This window comes from Marmota monax, unplaced genomic scaffold (assembly GCF_021218885.2).
Source record: "Marmota monax isolate L192 unplaced genomic scaffold, Marmota_monax_Labrador192_F-V1.1 WCK01_AAM20220418_F8-fsc00004, whole genome shotgun sequence".
Taxonomy (NCBI): Eukaryota; Metazoa; Chordata; class Mammalia; order Rodentia; family Sciuridae; genus Marmota; species Marmota monax.
In genome coordinates, this window is record NW_026692881.1 from 25514595 (window position 1) to 25537973 (window position 23379).

General features: G+C 43.8%; 1 protein-coding gene across 4 annotated transcripts in view; it reads left to right on the forward strand.

Moving 5' to 3' along the window:
- Window positions 1-23379, forward strand: part of Rbm20 (RNA binding motif protein 20) — a 181785-nt gene that overhangs the window by 138985 nt on the left and 19421 nt on the right. For all 4 annotated transcript variants that reach the window (XM_046450427.2, XM_058581300.1, XM_058581301.1 and 1 more), the window contains 4 exons: window positions 5559-5699; window positions 8603-8734; window positions 17031-17110; window positions 18765-19431. In XM_046450427.2, the coding sequence (XP_046306383.1) occupies window positions 5559-5699; window positions 8603-8734; window positions 17031-17110; window positions 18765-19431 (1020 nt within the window). The remainder of the gene's footprint in view (window positions 1-5558; window positions 5700-8602; window positions 8735-17030; window positions 17111-18764; window positions 19432-23379) is intronic.

Consider the following 23379-nt stretch of genomic DNA (forward strand, 5'->3'; position numbering starts at 1 on the left):
TTCATAGAAAAGTTACAAAACAGGTATTAGGAACTCCCATAGAACTTTTGCCCAGATTCATGTTTTGCCCATCCCCTTAACATCTCTCCCTCGCTTTCTATCACTCTTAGGCAGTTACACATTTTTTTCCTGAGTCATTATTTTGGAGTAGGTTGGAGATATTGGACCTCTTCAACTCCATTTCAGTGTGAATTTCCTAAGAACATGGAATTTCCTAAGAACATGTTATCTAGCCCCCACACCACTGCTATTTGATAGTTCCCCCTTTTCCCCCAATCCAGGATCATTATGATGGCACATCCTTTAATGGCTGGTGAAAAGGAGATCAATCTGTATTTATGGGAGCCTGCTGATGCCAGGCATTGCACCAAGGCACACTAACTTACACTGTGGCATTTTATCTTCTTGACAGGGCTGTGGAATAAATTTTTAGAGGATAACTTTTAGAGGGGAGTAAACTCAGATGCGGAGAAATTCAGTAATTGGCCTATGCTGGCCTTCTGTAACTGGGAAGCAGAGACACAGACTTGTGTCTGTCTGATTCCCCTGATCCCCTGACCCTGATGCCTGGTGTCTATAAAGCATATACATGATGTGGATCTGTTCTCAGAGAAGCACCAGGCCTGGGTGTCTAGTTCACCTCAATGTATCTATCATCTCAACTCTCTCGGGCACCATGGCAGCAGATTTAGAGAGCAGCAGAGCTCACAAACAAGAAGATAAACTTAGAGCTTATCTGTAGTGCTGGAAAGATGAGATCATCACCAACACAGACAAGCATGCCTGAAAAGTGAACATGCTTGTAAATGGATGTGCAGCTGAACAGCTGAGCTCAGACAGAGAGACGGCGAACAGCACACTGACTGGGTGGGTGATGGACAGAAGGGCTTTCCTGTTTATGCTGAGCACCCAAGGGGAAAGGTGTCATTATCCTGTGTCTTATGGCTTAGCCTTCAAGGCTTCTGGGAGGAGTGAAATTTAAGAACTTAGAACCATAAACATAGATCTTTTATATATGGAAAAGACTTTAGACATATAGGCCACCTCCCTCATTTCAGACATGGAAATAAGGCCCAGAAAGGGAAACTAGTTTTGCACCTAATCAGTGGCTGGGTTAGGAATGGAACCCAGGTCCTCTGTTTTCCAGGATTGGCTTCTTTCCACTCATATCAGGAAGTCCCATGGTTTTGATAGCCCAACATCCCTTTTATTCTGTGCTCCTACCCCAAGCAGCCCCTGTCCCATATTCCCTATTTGGAAAGATTTTATCTGTCAAGTACTTATATTAATGTAATTAATATACTAAGTAATTAACTAACTACCTATTTTCACTAATCAAAGATACAGACACACCAATCAGTGTAAGATCTCAGTTGTGTTAAAAGAAAAACTTCAGATGAATTAAGTTTAACAGGATTTAACTGAGCAAATAATGATTCACAAATCAGGAAATCCTCAAGACCAAAACATGTTTAGAGAGCTATACTCCACGAGGTAGGCGAGCAGCATTGATGGACAGAAAAAGGAAGTGAGGAAGGGACAGACGGATTGGTTATAGCTAGGCACTTACTTTATTTGAATCTATTCTAATTGGTTGACTGCATTTGATTGATTGAAGTTCAGTGGCTGTGATTGGTTGAGACACAGCTATTTGTCACAAAAGTATACTCCTAAGGCTTTTTGTGAGTTTACTTACTAAGTTAGGTTGTGGGGTGTTAAGTAAGGACTCCAAGTATAGAGGCTTCCTTAGGCCAAATTTAGTTTGATTTGGCACAAATTTACCATATCAAGAAAGTGAAGGTCCCCAGTGCCACAAAAAAAAAAAAAAAAAAAAAGTGAAGGAACTCAAAGTATGACATCACTTCAGCTTTTTGAATGTCAAAAATGTTATCTAGCCCCCCATACCACTGCTGTTTGATAGTTCCCCTTTATCCTTGGTTTAGCTGTCTGTGATTTCAATTACCCAAGGTTAACCCTGGTCTGAAATATTAAGTGGAAAATTCCAGAAATAAACATTTCAAAAGTTTTAAATTCATAATTTTTATTATAGTATGTTGTTATAATTGTTCTGCTTCATGATTAGTAATTGTTAACCTCTTATTGGACCCAATTTATAAATTTAATCTTATCATATGTACATATGGGGGAAAAGCATTTTTTATTCTCTGTGCTTTGAGGTATCCCCTGGGGGTCTTGGAACATAGTCCCTGTGATGGGGGACTACTGTATTATTAACTTCAGAAATGCTTTAGGGCTTATTAAAGAACCCAGGGTGGGAATTACTTCGCAGCAACATGCTGCTTTCTCAAAGGCACTTAGGATTGTCAGTGCCCCCCCCCCCCCAAGGAATGAACTTTACTGTAGAAGTACCACCCAGAGACCTCACTCTCCCTTCTCCTCCCTTTCTCCCTTCTCATTCAGGTCTCCCATAGGGCATAGGCAAACAATAGCCCTGTTTATATAAATTATTTCAAGAATAGAGTGATAATACTTATTACCCTACACTTTTTATGAATCAAACATGGTCCTGAACCTAAAAGTGAATTTAACAACAGAAGGATATTTTATATGAATGACAGAAAAAAAAAGGTTAGATTTAACTTTACTAAATAAAATATTGGCAAAAGAATTTAACATATAAAAATAATTTCTCTAATTGGACAGACTCTATCCCATCCCCTGAAGCAGACATAACACAGAGCAAACAGTTAATCCAGTGGTTCTCAAGATTTACATTTCATGGCTCACTTAGAAAATGATAAACTGAAGAAGCTGCTCTTGGGCACTAGAGGTACTTGGCTTGCTGCCTGAGGGAATCAGTATCCAGTAAAACCCATCTGCATTTCACCCGTTGAGAAGCTCCAAATTAATATAATTAACTGAAGAATGCTAAAAATCTCATGATTATCTTACTAAGCCACAACACGAGAATCAGTAACACTCACTTTCTAGAACCTTGCAGAGAGGTGAGTGTATCTTTAAAGTTTGAGTGAAACCCCTGATGGACACCTATTCATTTTAGTGCATTTGGCAACATTTGCAGCATGACTACATCTCCTCTCTTCTTTGGTGACTGGCAGCTGGGAGGGTGTTTACTCTCTGGGAAGTGAATTCCTGTTTATTCTGCTATGCTCAGATAAAGACCTCTTGAGTCCTCCTTTCAGGCCAGAGGAGACAATGAGAGAAGTGCTGGCCCTGGTGCCTGGTCACTAGGCAACTAGACAGGCCAGGAGAGGGATTGGCCCAGAACTGCCCTGCATGTCTGCTCTGTTGTCCAAGCACACGTTGCCCAGACCGACCACAGCAGAGTCACATGGGGCAGAAACGTGCCCCGCTAAGAGACCAGGCAGAACGCCCAGCCCCGGCCCTCCTGCTAATAAACTCAGAGAGCCAGCCACTGAGCTCTGCTTGTAACCTTGTGAGCTGGGTCTGCGTCTTTATGTCAATGGCTCACCCTAATGGAAGGAAGAGAACCTGCCTCTTGACAGCCCTTCTCCCATCATCCCTGCAGAAGGGCTCAGTCTTTGCTACCCAGGCTTAGCCTCAATTTTCCAGCTTTCTGAGAGTCCATTGCACTTCATGAAGACAAAGGGATATTCTGGGGAGGAGATGTGCCTATGCCACACACTGAATCCTTCCTTGTTCCCCTTTGGGAAGGTGCTTGATATTTTGAACGCTCTCATAGGGGAGGTATGAAAGGGGCAATTGGGCTTCTCCAATTCAGGACTGAACCATTAATGGAAATTCTCATTGACTCCAATTGTCCTCGGCCCTGTGAGACAAGTGAGGGCTTTTCATGGTGGAATTACCCAAGTACTCACACTTGATTAGAATGAGACCTCAAACGTGCCCTCTATTACCTCGGCAGAGTCAGACCCACATTAAATGTAAGAGATGTTGAAGTTTACTTTATTGTTGAAAATGGTGACTGCAAATGTAAGCTATGCTATTAGAATGTGTTTCAGGTTTGGAAAATTGTATGCTTCTCTTCCACGTTGGATGGGCTTATGGTTACTAGTTCTTGAAGCTCTGGGAGATTCCAGGCTGATTAAGGTTTCATCAGGCCTAAGGGACACACTTCTCCCCTCCAGGAGCTTTGATTTAGGTCCAGGATGTGGCTTCCAAGCTGTGTTCCTTAGAGGTGCCTGGGGCAAGGGGTAGCAGTGTGCTGGACCCCAAAGTTTGACTGGAACATCTTCTCTTTTATTTATTGAATATATGGGACTGGTGTATAAAATTTTCTTTGAAGAAAGGAATGCAAGGCAAAAAAAAAATTGTGGAAAACCAGTGATCTAAACTACAGATTGTTGCTGTGAATGTCTATGCATATGTATTAGGTTCCTACAAACCTTTCTATGCCCTTTTTCTTTTTTGGAAATTTTTAAAATTGTAAGTCAAATAATTTGAGATATATACGAAACAGACTCAATATGTATCCCCTGCTTTCTTCCTATTTTGCTTCCCTGAAGATAACCAGCATTGACAGTTTGATAAGTACACTCTGTGCCTTTGTGCTGAGAGCCTTTAAGATGTTTTCATTGTAAAAATGTTTCAAACATACAAAACAATAGAGAATAGTATAGTTAACCCTTGATAATTAACCCACTTCCAATAATTATCAGCATTTTTATAATTCTTTCTTTATCTTGTCCTTGTACAATTTTGTTTTACAAAAATGACATCATAGGGCCAGGCATGGTGGTATTTGCTTGTAATTCCAGCTACTCAGGAGGTTGAGGCAAGAGGATGACAACTTTGAGGCCAGCCTGGACAACTTAGCAAAATAAATATTTGTCCCAAAATAAAAGATAAAAAAGGTTGGAGGTAGAGGTATACCTCAGTGGTAGAGCATTTGCTTCACATGCACAAGGCCTTGGATTCAATCCCCAGCATGCACACACACACGTGCACACACGCAAGCACACACACACACACTCACACACATACACAAATGGCCTTGTAGTATACATACTAATTATCAACCTATTTTTTACTTAATGACCTGTCTTAAAAATTACTGCATATGGGCACATTTACCTCCTTTCTTTTAATGGCTCTGTAGTTCTCCACTGCATGCTTGAATCATTATGTACTCAAATATTCCCCTATTGTTGGACATATAGGATGTTTCTAAACTGTTTTTATCACTCCATAAAGTACTACAGTAAATTTTTTGTACACAAGTCTGCATTGATGATTTAATTTCTGTAGGATAGATTTCCAAAATTAGGATGGTAGGATCATCGAGAAAGTATATTCTCAAAAGAATGTAGACACACAACCCCCCCCACACCAGCAACATATGGATATGCCCATTTCCTTGTATCCTCCCCAGCCCTGGATGTTATTGCTTCTTAGAAATGTGAATCCTTTTTGAAAAGAAATGGTTTAGAATTGATACTTTATGTATGCCTGCAAACAAAATCCTTTTTTTACATTGATTTTGAAAATGATCATGTTGCAATCATTATTTGGGGGAAGATAACCATTAGGAATGTCTGCAATAGAGGGGTCGAGGGAAATGTCTTTGAAGACTAGCCACTGCTCTTTTCTATCAGTTTGCACAGCGGAAAGGTGCTGGCCGTGTGGTGCATATCTGCAATCTCCCTGAAGGAAGCTGTACTGAGAATGACGTCATTAACCTGGGGCTGCCCTTTGGAAAGGTCACTAATTACATCCTCATGAAGTCGACTAACCAGGTAGGCCTGGGGACTTTCACTCTGGGGGCACAGGATAGTCTACACATTGGTGAAAAGGGAATGTCTCCTCCTCCTCCTCCTCCTCCTCCTCCTCCTCCTCCTCCCCCTCCTCTGCCTCCTCCTTCCTGTTCTTGACATAAAGAGGTGATTCACAGCTGACATTTTTGTGGGGCTGTTTTGTTTCATGATGTCCCACTGCCCTTCTTGTGTTCAGCGCGTGCCTTTACAAATTGCCTAGAGGGGAGGGAAGGTGCAACTGGATGAGGTGCTCACCAACATAGGAAAGCTATTTGGCCCCAGAATAGGATTCGTTGACTTGGTCATCCATGTTTCCAAGCCCCTGAGCTGATGGTACAGCCTCATCTTCTAAGCTTGTCACATCTGATGGCTCAGGTTTGGAGTCAGTCAAGAACTATCCTCAGTGTGATAGTGTGAGGCCCTTGGGTCTGAGCAGGAGAGCAGGAGGGAATTAATGGAGGCCTCCTAAGTCTAAGGAACTAAAAATGCTTAACCTGTAGGAATTGACGGAGCCCTTGGGGACTGAATATGTTCGTCTTCATTTTTAAAGTCAGAATGGGGGTGGGGACTATATATATATTGAGTGGTCAAAAGTCAGAATATTTTCTCTTTTATTTTCTATTTTTTTATTAGTTGCACATGACAGTACAATGATCTTGACATTTCATACATTTGAATCAAATGGGGTACAATTTCTCATTTTTCTGATTGTATGGGTTGCAGAATCACATTGGTCATACAGTCACGTATATACATACAGCAATAATAATGTCTATTTTATTCTGCTGCCCTTCCTATCCCCCCTTCCCCTCCCCTCCCCTCCTATCACTTCTCTCTACCTCTCTTTTATTTTAATAAAAATGTTTGCTTTATGAATCCAAGGAACATGCAAAGGAGAAATCATGTTCCCAATTAAGGCATGAACTATGGAGACTTAAGGCCCTAGCATATTATCAGTGGCCTCCCTCCTTCAACCTGGGCATAGACCACTGAGCCTCTGTGTTTCCTTCTACTGCTCAGGAATTCTATTTTGGGTAAATGTACAAAACTCCACTTGCAACAATAATACAGTGAGATTGTCTAGATTAGTTTTATTCCCAGTTCAGAAATGACAGACAGAGGTGCTAACACGTTTATATTAAGCAAGAGAAAAGCCAGGTGCAGAATTTGAAATAAATAAATCCCCAAAGAATCTTGACTTTTTAGTTGCACACACTTCTGCCATAGATTGTGACAACCTGGAGGAAAACCAAGCATCTGAGATCAGCCGATAAATGGGAGGGCAGGAAGGGCAATGAGTCTGCTTCACCTATTCAGTTCAGAAAATGGGAGAATTAGGGGCTTCCTATGAGAGCTCCCTGGCCACAGACCACTTTTCCCTCTCAACAAAGAGAGGCAGAATCAGTATATCCCAGAATAGTGCAAACCAAACCAATCTAAGAGACCATAGCAGCAGCAACCTTACTGTAGCAGCTACTAGAGGGAACAAAACAGTCTGTGTCGAAACTCCGTAGACACAAATGGAGCGGGAAGGCAATTTCTCTCTGTGTTTTATCAGAACAGATAAAGAGGAAAGATGCTGTGGAAACATGGTTGGGTCTTTCCCTTTCTCTAATTCACAGTGCCCCAGCCTTCCTTCAAGCCCAAGGGCTTGTGAGGCAGGCCCAAGGTTTTGAATATATTTCTTTCTCTGTAAGAAGAGTGAGGACTCAAGCAGCCTTGGCCTGTGCCTCTGTCTTGTGCTGTCCTCATCACCAAATAGCAGCCCAGGGTCACATGGGCAACAGCCCTCCAACCAGGAACACTGTGTTAATGGGCCCTCCCATCCCAGAGGGGCTTCCATGGCATGATATAGCCCAGGACCGATATACATAATTAAGAATAATTTGGTAACCATGGAGATCAGGAGAGGGAGGGGCCATCTTGTAATGAGCTCTTTGGGTAAAGTTAATAAAAAGTTCTCTTTGAACAGATGAGATCAAAGAGAGTTCTTCCTTATACTGATTTTTTCTTTTTATTGAGTTATAAAGTAGATACTCTCAAGTGTATAAAGTACTAGTTTTAAGTATACAACTTCATTACTTTTTTAAAAACATACCTACATCCATGTAATTAAAACACAGGACATTTTTAGAACATCAGAAGGTTTTCCTTATGGCCCTTGCCAGTCATCTTCCCGCCCCCACTCCAAAAAGAAACTCAATTCTGACTTTTGTCACCACCAGTTTTGCCTGTTCTTTTTTTTTTATATGCCTCTTCTTTTTTTCTTATGCATATACAGCACAATTTTTCATGTCTATGGGTGTACACAAAGCAGAGTCACACCATTCGTGTCTTCATACATGTGCTTAGGGTAATGATGTCCATCTCATTCCACTGTCTTTCCTACCCCCATGTCCTCCTACCTCCCCTCCCTCCACTTTGCCCTATCTAAAATTCATCTATTTGTCCCATGCTCTCCCCAGCCCCATTATATATCAACATCTCCATATCAGAGAAAACATTTGGCATTTGTTTTTTTGGGATTGGCTAACTTCACTTAGCATTATCTTCTCCAGCTCCATCCATTTATCTGCAAGGGCCATGATTTTATTCTCTTTTAATGCTGAGTAATATTCCATTGTGTATGTGTACACACTTTCTTTATCCATTTATCTACTGAAGGGCATCTAGTTTGGTTCCACAGTCTAGCTATTGTGAATTGTGCTGCTATAAACATTGATGTGGCTGCGTCCCCGTGGTATGATGTTTGTAAGTCCTTTAAGTATAAACCGAGGAGAGGGATAGCTGAGTTAAATGGTGTTGAACTTCATTCACATGGACTCATACTACATACAGAATTTTGTTCAAGACCAGTGAAGTCGAGTCCTTCCTGTCTCTTCTAGGCCTTTTTAGAGATGGCTTACACAGAAGCTGCCCAGGCCATGGTCCAGTATTATCAAGAAAAATCTGCGGTGATCAATGGTGAGAAGTTGCTCATTCGGATGTCCAAGAGATACAAGGAATTGCAGCTGAAGGTAAGGCATCCTCTCATTCATTCCGTCATTCAACAAACAGCAGCTGACTTTCTCCTACTTGCCAGACACTGACCTAAGTGCTGTTGGAAGGAGAGTATAGGAAGAGATTTTAAAAATCACTCACTCCCTTTGAGGTTATCACTTGGAAGACAGCAAGAAAAGTGTTCATTGAGGTAAGTGCCAAATGCAAAGGGCTGTCTGAGGCTACAGGGGCAAAGGATGGTTTTACAGGGGAAGATGTTTACAAGGGAAGTCTCGAAGGAGGAAGTCAGTGGGACCGGTGGTTGCCTTTTGGTGGGGGAAGGTAGGCATAAACCCTGAAGACAGCTTCTGCTCTGCGTACACAGGCCTTCAGTGACTATTCTCTGCCTATCACCACCCTTGATTTCTCACTGTTTCTTCCCTCTCCATACTTAAGTCCTAAGCCTCACAGAAGTCTTCTAAGTAGTACCTGACTAACCTTGCCACTGGAAGAACTCATGGATTAATCGAAATAATTCCAAACAGTGTTTCAATTTTGTTTTTACCTTGTTCTGCATTTCTTTCTTTCTTGTTTTTTCCTTTCTTTTCTGTATTTTTTGGGGGGGGGGCAGAAGGGTGGGGGGATACTGGGGATTGAACTCAAGGGCACTGAACCACTGAGCTACATCCCCAGCCCCATTTTGTACTTTATTTAGAGACAGTTTCTCCCTGAGTTGCTTAGCACCTCATTTTTGCTGAGGCTGGCTTAGAACTTGCAATTCTACTGCCTCAGCCTCCTGAGCTGCTAGGATTATAGGCATGTGACACGGCACCCAGAACTTTTCTGTTTTATTGAGAAGTATAATATACAGCAGAGTGGCTAATTACATTTCATAAAATGTAAAAAGTAATATTTGATGAAATCTCCTAAATACCATAAGACCACTACCTAAGTCAAGGAAGAATTTGGTCAGTACCCAGGAGCCCCTGAGAGTCCTTCCTCTTGCTGGGGTCTTCCCTCTTCACACTCCTGACATAGACAATAATAATCATTTCTGTGCTGGTTCTATACCCATTCATGACTCCCTAAACAGTGCTCAATGGTGAAAAGCTGAAGTTTTGTCTATTTTTAAGCTTTATGTAAATGAAATCATGATGTTCCCATTGTTTCGGGTTTTGTTTCTTTCATTCAATATGTGTCCTCCATGTTGTTGGGTATGTGGGGGATTCTCATTGGCATATACATTTCTGTTGTATGGCTGTATAGTTTGTTAATCCATTCTACTGTTGATGGGCATTTGAATTCTTTCTAGTTTTAGGATATTAGGGACAATCTGCTATCCTTCATAAATGTGTCATTTTGGTACATGTGTACGTAGTTTTTGCCTGTCTGGGAACAGTGTCAGGTTTACCATTATTTTTATTTTCCTGATGACTGGTTGGGGTTGACTGCTTTTTCATATGTTTATTGACTATTCCATCTGGATCTTCTTAGTGGGAAGTTTTTGTTTGTTTTGGTTTGTTGTTTTGTTACTGTTTTAAAACCATCTACCCATGCTTTTATTTTGCATTGTCTTCTGATTGATGGGCAAGAGTTCTTTTTAACTGGAGCATTTAGTCCATTGGATTTATTGTAATTAATGTTGTATTTGTTTTGAAATCTACCCTCTGAGTTTGTGCTTTCTACTTTTCCACTTAATAGAAATTTTTCCAGGCATTTAGGCTCATTCTATGTTTACTTAAGGGTCCATTTTGTTTAAGACCCACAGTCCTTAATCGGCCCTTAATCTTCAAGGTTGAAGTCAGAAGACAAAGGCTTAGTGGTATGTAGCTAGGACTAGCATTCCGGCAAGTCTATATATGTAGAAGAGGAATATGTCAACCGGTCGCCCAAGTCTTGATTCTGCTTTGCTTGCATTATTGCCTCTGAAGTTTCTTTGCCAACAGGCAGAACCTGCCATTTTTTTTTTTAACCCTAATGAAAGCATCAGACAAGTACAAGATCCCACCCTGTTCTGTACCATGCCAGCTCCTGTTCTCTTGGCTTCTCCCCTGGGAGCTGAAATTGAATTTGTGCATTGTGTTCCCAGAGGAGCTTTGGTGTCCAAATGAGATGTCATCATGAGTTTCTAATTAGAATGAACAACAGCAATCAGTTTCTTAAAGTACAAAGGCACTTTACCAAGGGAGATAGTTTGGAGTTGGGTGATGCAAAAACTATGGGTTAAAGAAGTCAAAGGGTTCAAGTTGGCATTCAGCAGATGTTCATTAAGTGCCCATTGTGGGTGGGAACTAGGCCAGATGCCATGGACATAGATAGAGCAAGCTTATGAGGCGCTCAGTCTGGCAGGAGGAAAGACATATAAACAAAGAACCATAGCTAGCCCGTGACCCAGGCCAGATTGGAGGGTGGGGAGCCAAAAAGGCTCTGCCCCTTCCCACTTTGATGAGCTTAGACAAGTTGCATGACCTCTGTGAACCTCAATATCCAGATGAGGAATTTATTATCCCTTGAGTTTCTTGGTTTTAAGCAAAATTTTTTAAAATACTTTTAGGCCTCACATCACCCTACCCTATGAAGAATGCAGGGTGGATAATAATAGTAATTACAAGAGTACAAGAATAACATGCACCTTTAATTGAGTCCTGGTACTCTGGGGCAGTTGATGAACCAAGCACTTTGCATACATTATCTACTTTAATCTTGACGTCAGTCCTGTCAGAAAGGTATTATTATCTCAATTTTATAGATGAGGAAACTGAGGCTAATAGAAGTTCAGTAGCTTGCCCAAGATCACAGTTACTGGAAGAGCTATGATTCAAACTCAGCACTGTTTTGGTTTTGCACACTGCCTACATTGTTATATTAGGTTGTTATGATCTCCATTGTCCACACAAGAAAAAAAAAATGGAGAAAGAAATAGGTAATTTGCTCATAGTCACCCATCCAGGAGAGAGATAGATGAGATAGCATTCTAACAGAACTTTTCAAACTTCAAGGTGCATGCACATTACCTGGTGTTCATGTCAAAATGCATTTCTGATTCAGCAGGTCTAGGGCAAGGCGTTTCTAACAAGCTATCAGTAGATGCTGATGCTCCTGGTCCTCTGAGCACACCCGAATTATCAAGGGTCTGGAACACATCATTTTGTGATCTTCAGTAGGGCTTTTCTCCCCATGCTGTCACACTGCTTCTCAGGGTCAATGTGAAGGTCTCATGGGATAATTTACATGATAGTATTTCAAAGCATATTTCAACTACAAAGCAATGCAGTCTTTATGCCCTTGGGTTGACATGAATCAGCAAGAATTCTCTCTGTGTGTAGCAGAAGAAACTATTCCAATTGAGTCTATTGACTTAATAAACAAGGAATTTATTGCCTCATGTAAATGAAAGTCCAGGAGTAGCTTTGGCCACAAGTATGGCTGGATTCAGTACCCACATGAGATCGTTAGAACTTGGTTTCTCTCTTCTCTGCCTCTTGCTGTCTTGGCTTTGGTTTTGGGTGCCTCCTGCGATGGCCCTTAGCAGCCCTAGTCTCTCTCCTCTAGATGGCATGATAGCTTCAGTGCCTTCAACAGCTCTGGCCCTCACGTCCCCATTTCCTTCAACAAGAGAGAGCCAGGCGGTTTCCTGGTAGCTCCCATAAGAGTCCTAAGAGTCACTCTGATTGCTTTAGTTTAGTGCATGTGCCTATCCTGGAGCCTATCTCCGTGGCCCGGGGAAGACCATACTTGGATTGGCTGCATCTCCTGCTCCATCCTCAGAGCCAGGAGACCTACACAGACTTCTGGAGTGAGATGGCGTTGGAACAGCTCCTACCAGGAGGCAGGAGAATGGCTACTAGGCAGGCAGATGGCAAAACACCACATCCCCATGTGTCTCTGGGTCAAAGGGTTTACCACATCCTGTCCCATGGGGGTAGACAGAGGTGGGGGCAAATTTTGATTCCTCATTCTGCTCCAACTTTGCCTTTTGCTCATGAGGCAAAGTGCAGGGAGAGAAAGGATAAGTTTTAAAGTATTTTCATCTCTTCTGATTGCTGTTTTCTTTGCCCATATCTTCTTTCTCCGTTCTCTCTTTGAAGCAGGGATTCTATTCCTCAGGGGATTTGGGCAGAGCTTTTCATATAACAGGTGCCCATGTAACAGGTGCAGAATGAAGGGGAAAGACAACCTCTGAAGGAGTGTTGTCCTCGCTGCAGAGCAGGACAAGATGACTGGACTCGTTGCTGGGTTGTTTTTTGGAGACTTCTTCAATAAGTATAGAATCATAGTGTCTCCAGTATAGAATTTAAACCACCGTCTTCTACTTACTGCACCCGAGAGTTGTTGTTGAGTGTGTGTGGGCAGGGGAGGGGAGTCCTTGTTCTCAGAATCTCATTCAGTAGGTTTGGGGTGGGACTGACAGACAGTCTTAGGTTCTGTGGGCAGAGGTCCTGGTTTCAGAGCCACTGGCCTTGCCAGCCTCTTGGCTGCAGAGAGAGCCTCTGGTTATGAGACAACAGTCTTATGAATGGCCCATGATGCTCTCAGTTGGGAAGATTGAATTGGGAAATTGGTGGTTGAGGGTATTCTCTGTGTACAATATGATACTAACAGTTGTGATGAATATGAGACATGGTCCTCACTTGGGGAGGGTTTATTATCTAACTGGAAGACAAGTTGTTCTTGTGTAAAATTATACAAGATTTAAAGATTAAGTCCACAAGCATGGGAGCTACTAGAAGTTCAATGTCAAAACTTTGTGTGATTTAGGAATGTAAAAAAGGGAGAAGTTTCCAAGGAGAGTCTACTTAGGGAGTTTCTAGGCAGAAGGAGTCAGGTGAGAGGAAATGGAGAGGCTGGGGTGCCCAGTAATGTCAGAAACAATAAGGTCTGCCTTGGTAGGACTTGACTCTGATGGGTTCTGTCTCATCTGGAAGGTTTCAGCATCTTCCCAAGACTCTGGAGGTATGAACCACAGTTGTGGAGCGGTCTGAGGACATAAAACTCCCCAGCAGCTCCTTCTGTGTTGCAAGCATTCCACAGCTCTCATGGGTGCAGCCTGCCATGCCCTGTGGCTTTTGGTAGATGACAGATGGGCCTCATTATCCCACCTTTACAGGGCGAGAAAGTGAGTCTCTCACAGGCAACCAGCCTTGACCCTAGGTCACCCTGCAGCTGGAGGCAGAGCCAGGGCTGTTCTTTCTGAGTTGAGATTTGAAGTCATGGTGCCTCCGTCTCAGTAAGCCAGCACTTTCCTGGAATGACATGGGACTTGGAATCTCATCCTGTTTTAGAAGCAGCAAGATGTGTGGATTGTGAGCACCATGGGTGTTCCCTGTGTGGTTGCTAGGCTGCATCAGTGTCTTCACAGGATAGATGGAAAAAAAAAAATAACATCGGAAATTTGCTTCAAAATAATCTAGGGGGTGGGGGTACAGATGTAAAATAGATTGAACAGAATTGTTGAAGATGGGTAAGGGGTTTATGGAGCTCCATATACCTCACTCTATTTTTGTATGTTCAAAATCTGCTTCAATAAAAGGTTACCCCAAGTTGTATCATAGGCCTACTCTGTTCTCTCCCTTTTTGACTTTTCTGAGGTGATGACAGGTTTATTTCATCTGTCTTCTTTTTACCTTTAACCACAGAATGCAGAAGCTGGCCTGAAAGAAAGGTTGACAGGCTTTTCTTAGAGCTTTGAGAAGTCAGTTCTGTTATTTGAAAATCTTTGGTCATTTCTGTCCCCTTCTCAGATAGCAGCTGGCGGGTGCTTGGATCAGAGAGTGCCAAACAGTTTGCAATTATCACTTCTAATAGTGGAACTGACCCTCTGATCCTCTGGAGGGGACACAATGCCTGTGGTCACTAGCCCCAGCATGTACTATTTGCATTCTGTCTTGCCAGTTAATTTTCTGCATCTCCATGCCTCTGTTTCTCCAGCCATTCATCTTGGAGCAAGTGTTATGGGGCACCTGTTCCATGTGAGTCTTTGTGCTCCCCTGGCTCTGAGATGGAAGGAATGATCGGGAGGATTTGAAGTTCCAAAAGAGCAGAAGATAGTTGGGACCTTGGACAAAAGTCCCCTATCTAACCTCCTCAGGGAATTTTTACTTTTATATTCTGAAAAGTTGCCATGTATGTTTTACCCAGTTTGGGGTTCCTTCTTTAGCCTTTGCCTGCTATTCTGTCTTGGTAGTATGGACCTCAGATTTGAGACCTAGGATGTGGCCTCTAGAGTGATGGCAAATCTCATCGCATGGACTTGGTCCTGATGGCTCCGACTGGCTTTCCCAAGCTCCACTGCTCATCAAGCGCTGGCCTGCATGAGGGCAGCACTGTAATGGGTCTTTCTGTGAAGCAGCATCCCAGCTGGCCTTTCCCTTGATGATACAGTAGCCAGTTTCCACTGTGTGGTCCCTTCTACTGCAAGAAGGTGACCAATCACCCAGGCTGAAGAACCGGTGATCTTAAGTGGGATGGTGGGGTGGAGGGAGACAGGAGGCAGCTTGGGCAGCAGGCTTCTCAGCCCAGGGCAGTAGCCCAGTCTCTTTCCTTGCTCATGCCTGGGCGCTGTGTGGCCCAGTTCAAATGGGTGAGGTCCTGGTTGACTGTGCACATTCTGAGTGACCTGGTTAGTAGAAGTGGCACTTTTCATATTCCCATAAAGGGCCAACCTTTATAGGTGTACATAGAGGGACACTCATCAAAGTTACAAGGTGCCTTTTGAGGTGGCTGATCCAAGTAGTGCTAAGTTCCTGGACCTGCTGTCAAGCAGGAATTGGCTGGTTTCTTGACCTCCTGTGTCTTTACACCACAGGGGTAGGGTCAGCTGCCTTCTCTTCCACTTTCTTTCCTTTTGCATCTTCAGTTGACAAGAGATCTCTCCCTGGATGGAACATTGCATACCTCTTCCCTGTGTCCTAGCATGGACCTCTCACCCTGAAGCCACAGGCAGTTCCCCCTTCATTTCCCCCTTTACTTTGCATGTTTCCCAGTCGGGGCCTCAGTTTCTACAATAACACAGGTTAGCAGCTGAGCTGCTTAGAGTACTCACAGGATTCTAGTTCCAGCTACATCACATTTCTGAACCTGGCTTTCCCATCCATAAAATGAGATACATGATGGTACCTGAAGTTTGAATGATTTAAAGTTTCTTGGAATTACATGGGGAAAAAAATACTTGAGAGCCTGGGTATCATGGTGCATACCTGAAATCCCAGCTACTCAGGAGGCTGAGGCAGGAAGATCACAAGTTCAAGGGCAGCCTCATAAAAAGGACTTGGGACATAGCTTGGTGCTAGAACACCCCAGTTGAAAAAAAAACTTAGTAACTGATTAAATTTCTCAATAAAAATCTTTATCAGGTCTGCCATTATAGACTGAGGATTTTTAGTCCTGTTTTTTTTTCAATAAGCTTTATTGAAACATAACTTATATACCATAAAAGTCACCCTGCTCAATACATGTTTATTAAATGGGTGAATTCTTCAGTCTTTTGAAAAATGCTTCTGCCTTTTCTTTGGTGCTCATAAATTTATATTTTGAAAGCATTTATTTTGTATTATTTTGTTGTTATTTGTCCATCCAGAGTTTAGGAAAGGGCTTTGGTTAAGATTCGGGGACTGGTTTGGTCCTGTCCAGGCACAGCCAGCACATAGTGATCTGGAAAGGGATGAGCCTCTGGGTGCCTGGCATTTTCATCTGTGAAACAGTCCTCCATGCCCACTTCACAGATGTTCCTTGAGCACCAGGTAATTCCTATGTATGGATACACAGGAATAAGGTATGGAAGGGGTCACGCAGCATGGAAAGGAACCTGGAGGTGAAGTGTCAGTTGTCAAGTTCGGATTCTTTAACTCTCTGACTTGAGCCCCACTCAACTCCAGGAGTCACCATCTGCTTGGGACACAATGTGGCTGGTGAGCCTGGAGGTATGCAGGAGTCTGTGGGCAGAGGCTGCATTCAGTGACCTTCAAGTCTCTTTCCAAGTTTATAGTGTCCCTCCTTTTACTCCCTCCCTCATGTTTGAAGTTTTTTTTTTTTTTTTTTTTTAATTTAGGAGGAAGGAGATGGGGATTAAGGAACACTGCTTATCCTTAGCATGTGGGTCGTAAACTCAGGCTCCTTTTATCCCCAGCTCTGTGGATGCCACATTCTCAGGACCTCAGCCCTGCCCTGTTCCACATGGTGCTCACACTCCTCATCGCTTGGATTAGGCCTTTTTTTCTTCCTCATGAAAGGCACTTTCCCTCTTTGGTGGACTAGAGTGCCAGAGTCACTGCTGCTGCCCTCTGGCATTGGTGAAGCCATCTCTGATCTGATAGTGATCTCTCTGACTTTGCCTAGAAACCTGGAAAAACCGTGGCTGCTATCATCCAGGATATCCACTCCCAGAGAGAGAGGGACATGTTCCGGGAAGCAGACAGGTGAGGCTTCGGGTCTCAGGGCAGTTCTAGGCAGTGGGAACACTCTCCTGTCTCTCGTTGTTAAGGAATTTGAGTCACACCATGCCCTATCCTCATTCCTGTCCCATCTGCTTGCCCTTCTGGATTCTACCTGTCCATGTTCCCAATGAAAGGCACCAGTCCAAAAGTGCTGCTTGGGTTAACATCAACAGAATGCAAAATGCTAGGCTATTTTTCCTTTGTAGGAATAGAACAAAAGGCCTGTTAATACATGGCCCTTTGAGGCAATCTGTGCTCTTCTAGAACAGCCTGAGCATACATGTGCGTGTGTGCTTATGTGTGTGCATGTATGTGAGGGTATGGTTTCTATTTAGAGCCAGCTCTTGGTTTTTTCATGAGCTGAATGTAGACAGATGAAAAAGAATGCCGATGGTCTCAAAAAACCCAGCTACTTGCACATTTACTCTGAACATTGACTGTGTGCATTTTTCCAACTCATTTCTTCCAGTTGAAGTTGATGACCAGGCAAAGCTGCAGCTACAAGCTGATAAGGGTCACTTAAAGATAGTCCTGAAGACAATCAAGATGGGCAACAGGCAAGAGTGGTCATGGGGCCAGCACAGTCTGTAGTTCTTACCCAGGGATGCCACAGATGGCGCTCTAACCTCACTATAGAGGTCAGAGCCCAAATGTTTGTCTTCCGTGATGGTCAAGGCAGCCTGGTCCCCTGGCCAGTAAGAGCTTCATGGTTGTCCAACATTTGAGAACCAAATAAAAATTGCCCACCCTTTTAGGATATCAGGCATATGGCTCAGTTGGTTTGTATGTGTATGTGTGATAAGTGTTCATGCTTAGAATGTTTGTGCATTTTTAAAAATTTGTGGTTATTTGGGTTTTTAACCAACATATGCAAGGCCATATCATGCAGCCTGCAGTATTGTGATAGAGTAGAGGGGGATTAGGCAGGTTGGGATCTTTATCTGGGTTTTGGTTTCTTGATCTCAAATATAAGAAGGTTCTAGTTTTGAGGTCTCCTTCAACCCTTCAATACCTGCTTAATTCTTTGTTTTTGAAATTTCTGAGTTCACTCTTCCCCACTGCCACTCACCAACAAATTAGCATCCCTCTACCAAGCTCCGAATCTTCACAAATTGAGATAAGCAACAAATGAGAAAAATAGAAGCCAAGATGTCACTTGTATTCTGATAGAGGGGTAGCTTCAAGTCTTATAAAAGGACTGGCTAATTGAATGCCAGGGTTAGGCAGCCTTACCCAAGCTGGACAAGGACAATCTCAGACCCCCAGCCCCCACACCCGTAGCCCCAGGATGAGAGTCCCTGAGTCTCTGAGCACCGCTCACTTCCAAGAGGAAAAAGGATAGGGCCGAACTAAACCAATCCAATTATTCTTCCCAGGAGCCAGAATGACCAATGGGGCAGAGAGCGGCCAATACCGTGCCTAGGGAAAGTCCCTCCTTGTAGAAGCCAGTAGGCTGGACAGGTCTTCTCTTGGACCACGTCCTGCGGTTCTGGACAGTTGTGACTGAAGAGTGTCCAGCTGGGTAGGGTTATGCCCAGTGTATCCATGGGAGAGACTGAGTATGCCAGTGCCAGGTGGGGGTGGGATGGGGTGGGGAACATGCAGATTCTAAATCCCTCTCCTTTCTCCCTCACAGATATGGCCCAGAACGTCCCCGGTCTCGCAGTCCTGTGAGCCGGTCACTCTCCCCAAGGTCCCACACGCCAAGCTTCACCTCCTGCAGCTCTTCCCACAGTCCTCCAGGCCCCTCCCGCGGGGACTGGGGCAATGGCCGGGACTCATGGGAGCCCTCTCCTTTTGCCAGGAGGGAGGAAGAGAGAGACCCAGTCCCCTGGAGGGAGAACGGGGAGGACAAGAGGGACAGGACGGACACATGGGCACATGATCGCAAACACTACCCCCGACAGCTGGACAAAGCCGAGTTGGACGAGCGACTTGAAGGAGGGAGGGGCTACCGGGAAAAATACCCCAGGTCTGGATCCCCCAACCCCCTGCACTCTGCATCCAGCTACAAAAGCCGGGAGGAAGGCCACTACCGGAAAGAGCCCAAGGCCAAGTCGGACAAGTACCTCAAGCAGCAGGACACCCCTGGGAGGTCCAGGAGGAAAGAGGAGGCCAGGCTGCGGGAAAGCAGACACCTCCACCCTGATGACTCTGGCAAGGAAGATGGGCTAGGGCCCAAGGTCACCAGGGCCCCTGAGGGTGCTGCATCCAAGCAGAGTGAGAAAAATAAAACCAAGAGAGCTGACAGAGACCAAGAAGGAGCTGATGATGGAAAAGAAAGCAAAATGGCCGAGAATGAGGTAATGATGCCACCTCCTTCCCTTGGTAAGGCAAGGCAGGTCCCAGAGCAGAACCTAACGATGCTGAGTATTTACTGAATGAGTGAATGCTTGCTGTATGCCAGGCACTATGCTCCACATGTGTTCTCAATTAAGTCACTTCATCCTCACAGCCAGCCTAAGAGGTTGGTATCATTACTACTGCAGATGAGGAAACTGAGGCACAGAGAACTACATTGCTTGCCCAAGGACTTTCTTGTGAAAGAGCCTGAATTATGGGCAATTATAGGCAGTCTGGCCCTCAATCCCACGGCACCCTGTTTACTTTATAGGAAATTAGGGAGGGACATAGGGTGAAGGCCTTCTGTAGTCCTGTTTGTCCAGGTAGAGTGGCCCTGAGCATTTGAACCCACGGAATCTGCCAAAGGGGATTACTCTTTGGTCCATTTTGTCCTCTCTGCTGCCAAAAGCATCTTCCAATCTTGGAGTTCTGATGAGAGTGGTATATGAGAAGCGGTCACCACCCGCTAAATTATACTGGGCGCCCAGGGTGTGGCGTGTTTCTATAGACACTGCCCACAAGGTTTTAGTTCCATTTTAATAAAAATACATGACAACTGGCTGGCACTTTCATCCAAGTGTCAAGAAGACTTACGCCCTGCCACACTGCTTCAGTTCCCACAGTGGGTGGGGGTCATGGGCAGGACTCTGGGTACTGGGTTTATATTCTGAGTTGACTTATGCTTCCTTCTTGCCAGAGCCTCCGACTTTTAAGTAGGGGTGGGATAGTAGAGGGTTGGCTTCTGCATAAGGAACTTGATTTTAAAAATCTTCTATGCCTATCTCCTAGTCATCCTGACCCAGGAGTTTGTAACAACTAAGTCCAAATAAGGTACCCAGTTCTCAACTCCACAAACACCAGAAAGTCATACTTTTGGACACTTTAGTCTTTATTCCTATGTGCATGGGTGCAGTACCACTTTGCCAGGTGGTGTGCTAGGCACAGGGAATTCAAAGGTGAATGGGACATAGCCCGTGTTATGCAGGACCCAAGGTCTAATGGTAGAGACAGACCTATAAAATAATTTGCATACAACAGAAACCATTTTGGAATTTACAGTGGACTAGGTGGGCAATCAACTCTGCCCAGGGAGAAGAGGAAAATTGCACAGAGAAGGTGATATTTGAGCTGGGTATTAAATGTGGACAAAAAGCAGTTTGGGGTTCCTGGAAGAAGCAATAGCAAGGGCAAAAGTGAAAATGAAAGACTATTAAAGAAGCTGAAGAATCTCCATGTGGTTACATCTTTAGAGCATATTAAAAGATGATTGGTTATTTTTTTAAAGTAAAATCATGATTCTGGTGTAAAGATTTTAGTGAACACATGTTAAAGATTTTATTCAATTCGTTAATTAATAGAGACCTATAAGATGTAAAAGTATATAAGCAATCAGGAATGCTGAGACAAATTTGCAAATGACAAATGATGTAAAATTGGCCTCTTGGTCTGGGGTTGTGGCTCAGTGGTAGAGCACTTGCCTAGCATGCGTGAGGCACTTGGTTTGATTCTTAGCACCACATATAAAATAAAATAAAGGTCCATCAACAACTAAAAAAAAAAAAAACAAATTAAAAAAAAAAACTGGCCTCTTCCACAGAGGATTGGGAATCAATTGCAGCTGTACCAGATAAAATTCATTTGCATCTCTCTGAACAAGAATCATGAATCATTTGTATCTTGATCAGTTTTCTGAAACTTACAAAGTTGTGAAATAGCTTAGTTCAAGATACTGAAAGGTCCTGACTGCTATAGAGTCAGATATCCTGGAACACTTTCAATAGTGTTCTATTGAAAGGATACCTAGTAATTTTTTTTTGCCTGTTTTAAAGTTGACTGGCGCAGCAAGGGGAGGAACAGGAGATGAGATTAGGGAAATGGACAGGGTGGTTTCATGAAGGATATTGTGTGCCTTGCTAAGGTCTTGAAAGGAATCTTGAGGACCTAGTCAACCAGCAGATGTTTTTAAGAAGAGTACACAGTCAGTCTTCTATATTTGCAGGTTCTGGATCTGTGGATTCAACCAACTATGGATTGAAATCATTGATGGTAAAATATTAAGTCTGTACTAAACATACACAGACTTATTTACTTATTTTCTTGTTTTTATTTACTAAACAATACAGTGTAACAACTGTTCATAACAATATTTACATGATATTAGGTCTTATGGATAATCTAGAGACAATTTCAAGTATATAAGAGAATGCATATAAGTTATATATAAATCCTGTGACATTTTAGGTAAGGGACTTGAACATCTGCAGATTTGGGTGCAGGAAGGGAGTTCTGAACACATCCCTGTGGATACTAAGGGACAGCTGTATTGGCCTGGAAGTGTTGAAGGTGCCGATGATGGCACTATGCCTCAGCAAAAGACTCAGAGGAATAGAGAGCAAGATTTGGCCGAACACAAGCCCAGGCCTCATACACCAATCCAACCTGCACACCCCTGTGTCCTTGGCAAAGGGGTAGAGCTCCCCTTTGCCCTCCTACCCACACTTCTGAGACCTTCTGATTTTCCTACCCTGCTTCATTGTTTGCATAATATTGTCCATTTCAGGGACACATACTTTGAATCATCCCGAGAGCCAGAAAGATTCCCAGAAAAGCCCTCATTTCCCTTAATTCTATACTTCTAGTTGATTTTGCCTCTATAGTCCTCAAAGGGGGTCACTAAGTATTTATCAGGGCCCCTAGTAGATTGTTTCTGTGGGTTTGGAGCTGGGCAGACCAACACTGTGAGTTGGAATAATAGAAAAACACAGTTTTCTATATTTTCTCAAACTCCATATCATGAACTTGAGGAAAACCCGGATCCCTGTGGGGCTGCCCCAGGAGTCAGTTAATAAGAAATGACTGAACTTGGGAATGAAGGCAGCAGGGACCTGCTGAGGACATGTCCTTACTGCATTTCTAATTCACCAGGCTCCTCTCCCGCTCTGGGCCTTTGCCAAGGAGCTGACCACTCCCAGACTCCACCTGACATGTTCCCACCTCCTCTGTCTTGGCTATAATTTATCCCTAGCCACTGCAGAAAGTCTAAACACACCAACCCACTTCTCTCCCGTCTCCACTTCCCTATTTTGGGAAGTGCTAATCACTCAGCCTCTTTATTTTCTTTAGCATCCGTCCTCACCCATCACCCCCGAGTGTGATGTCCATGAGGCAGGAATCTTAGTCTGCTGTGTCCACAGCTGTGTCCTGGTTCATGGCATAGGGCTTGGCACAGAGGAGGCATTTGATAAGCATTGTTGAAAGAACGAAGGAAGGAGCCAAGACACTGACAGCGAAGGCGTGGCTTCTGAGAACCAGGGCACACCCTGTTCTCTGCCTCGTTGTTTTTTGTTGTAAAATGGACATGGCCACAAGGTGGTTGTAGCACTTTAATGAGTGTGTGCTCATCAGAGATGGGAGCTCTCTGGAGAGAGTGTCCACAGTGGAGAAGCCCAGGTGTGCACTTACTCAGTGTTCTCCAGGGGCTATGTCCATACATGAGACTTAGTCCTGACCACGGCACCCCAGGAGGAAGGAAAGAAACCATGTCTCTGAATAAAGAAAGCATGGGAAAGAAGCCATCCATTTTACTAGACCCAGACACTCAGGTTAGGGAAGCCAGGCAGGTCCGGGAAGGATGGAAGATGGGGCCAGTTGGGAGAGCTGGGGCCATGTCTGGTGCCTGTCTGTCGGGGGGGCAGCCAGCAGCTGCTCAGCTGTAGTCTATAACTGTCATTTAGGAATGCCTGCCTCCTGCTATTAGATCTCCTTTTCTTGGAGCAAGACCCAAGTCCAGATATCTGTATGAAGTTTCCCATGCTTTACAAACTGTATAGACCAAAACATGTCTGTGGATCACCTGCAGCCCAGAGACCCTCAGAATGCAGACCCCAGCATAAACAATCCATAAGAGG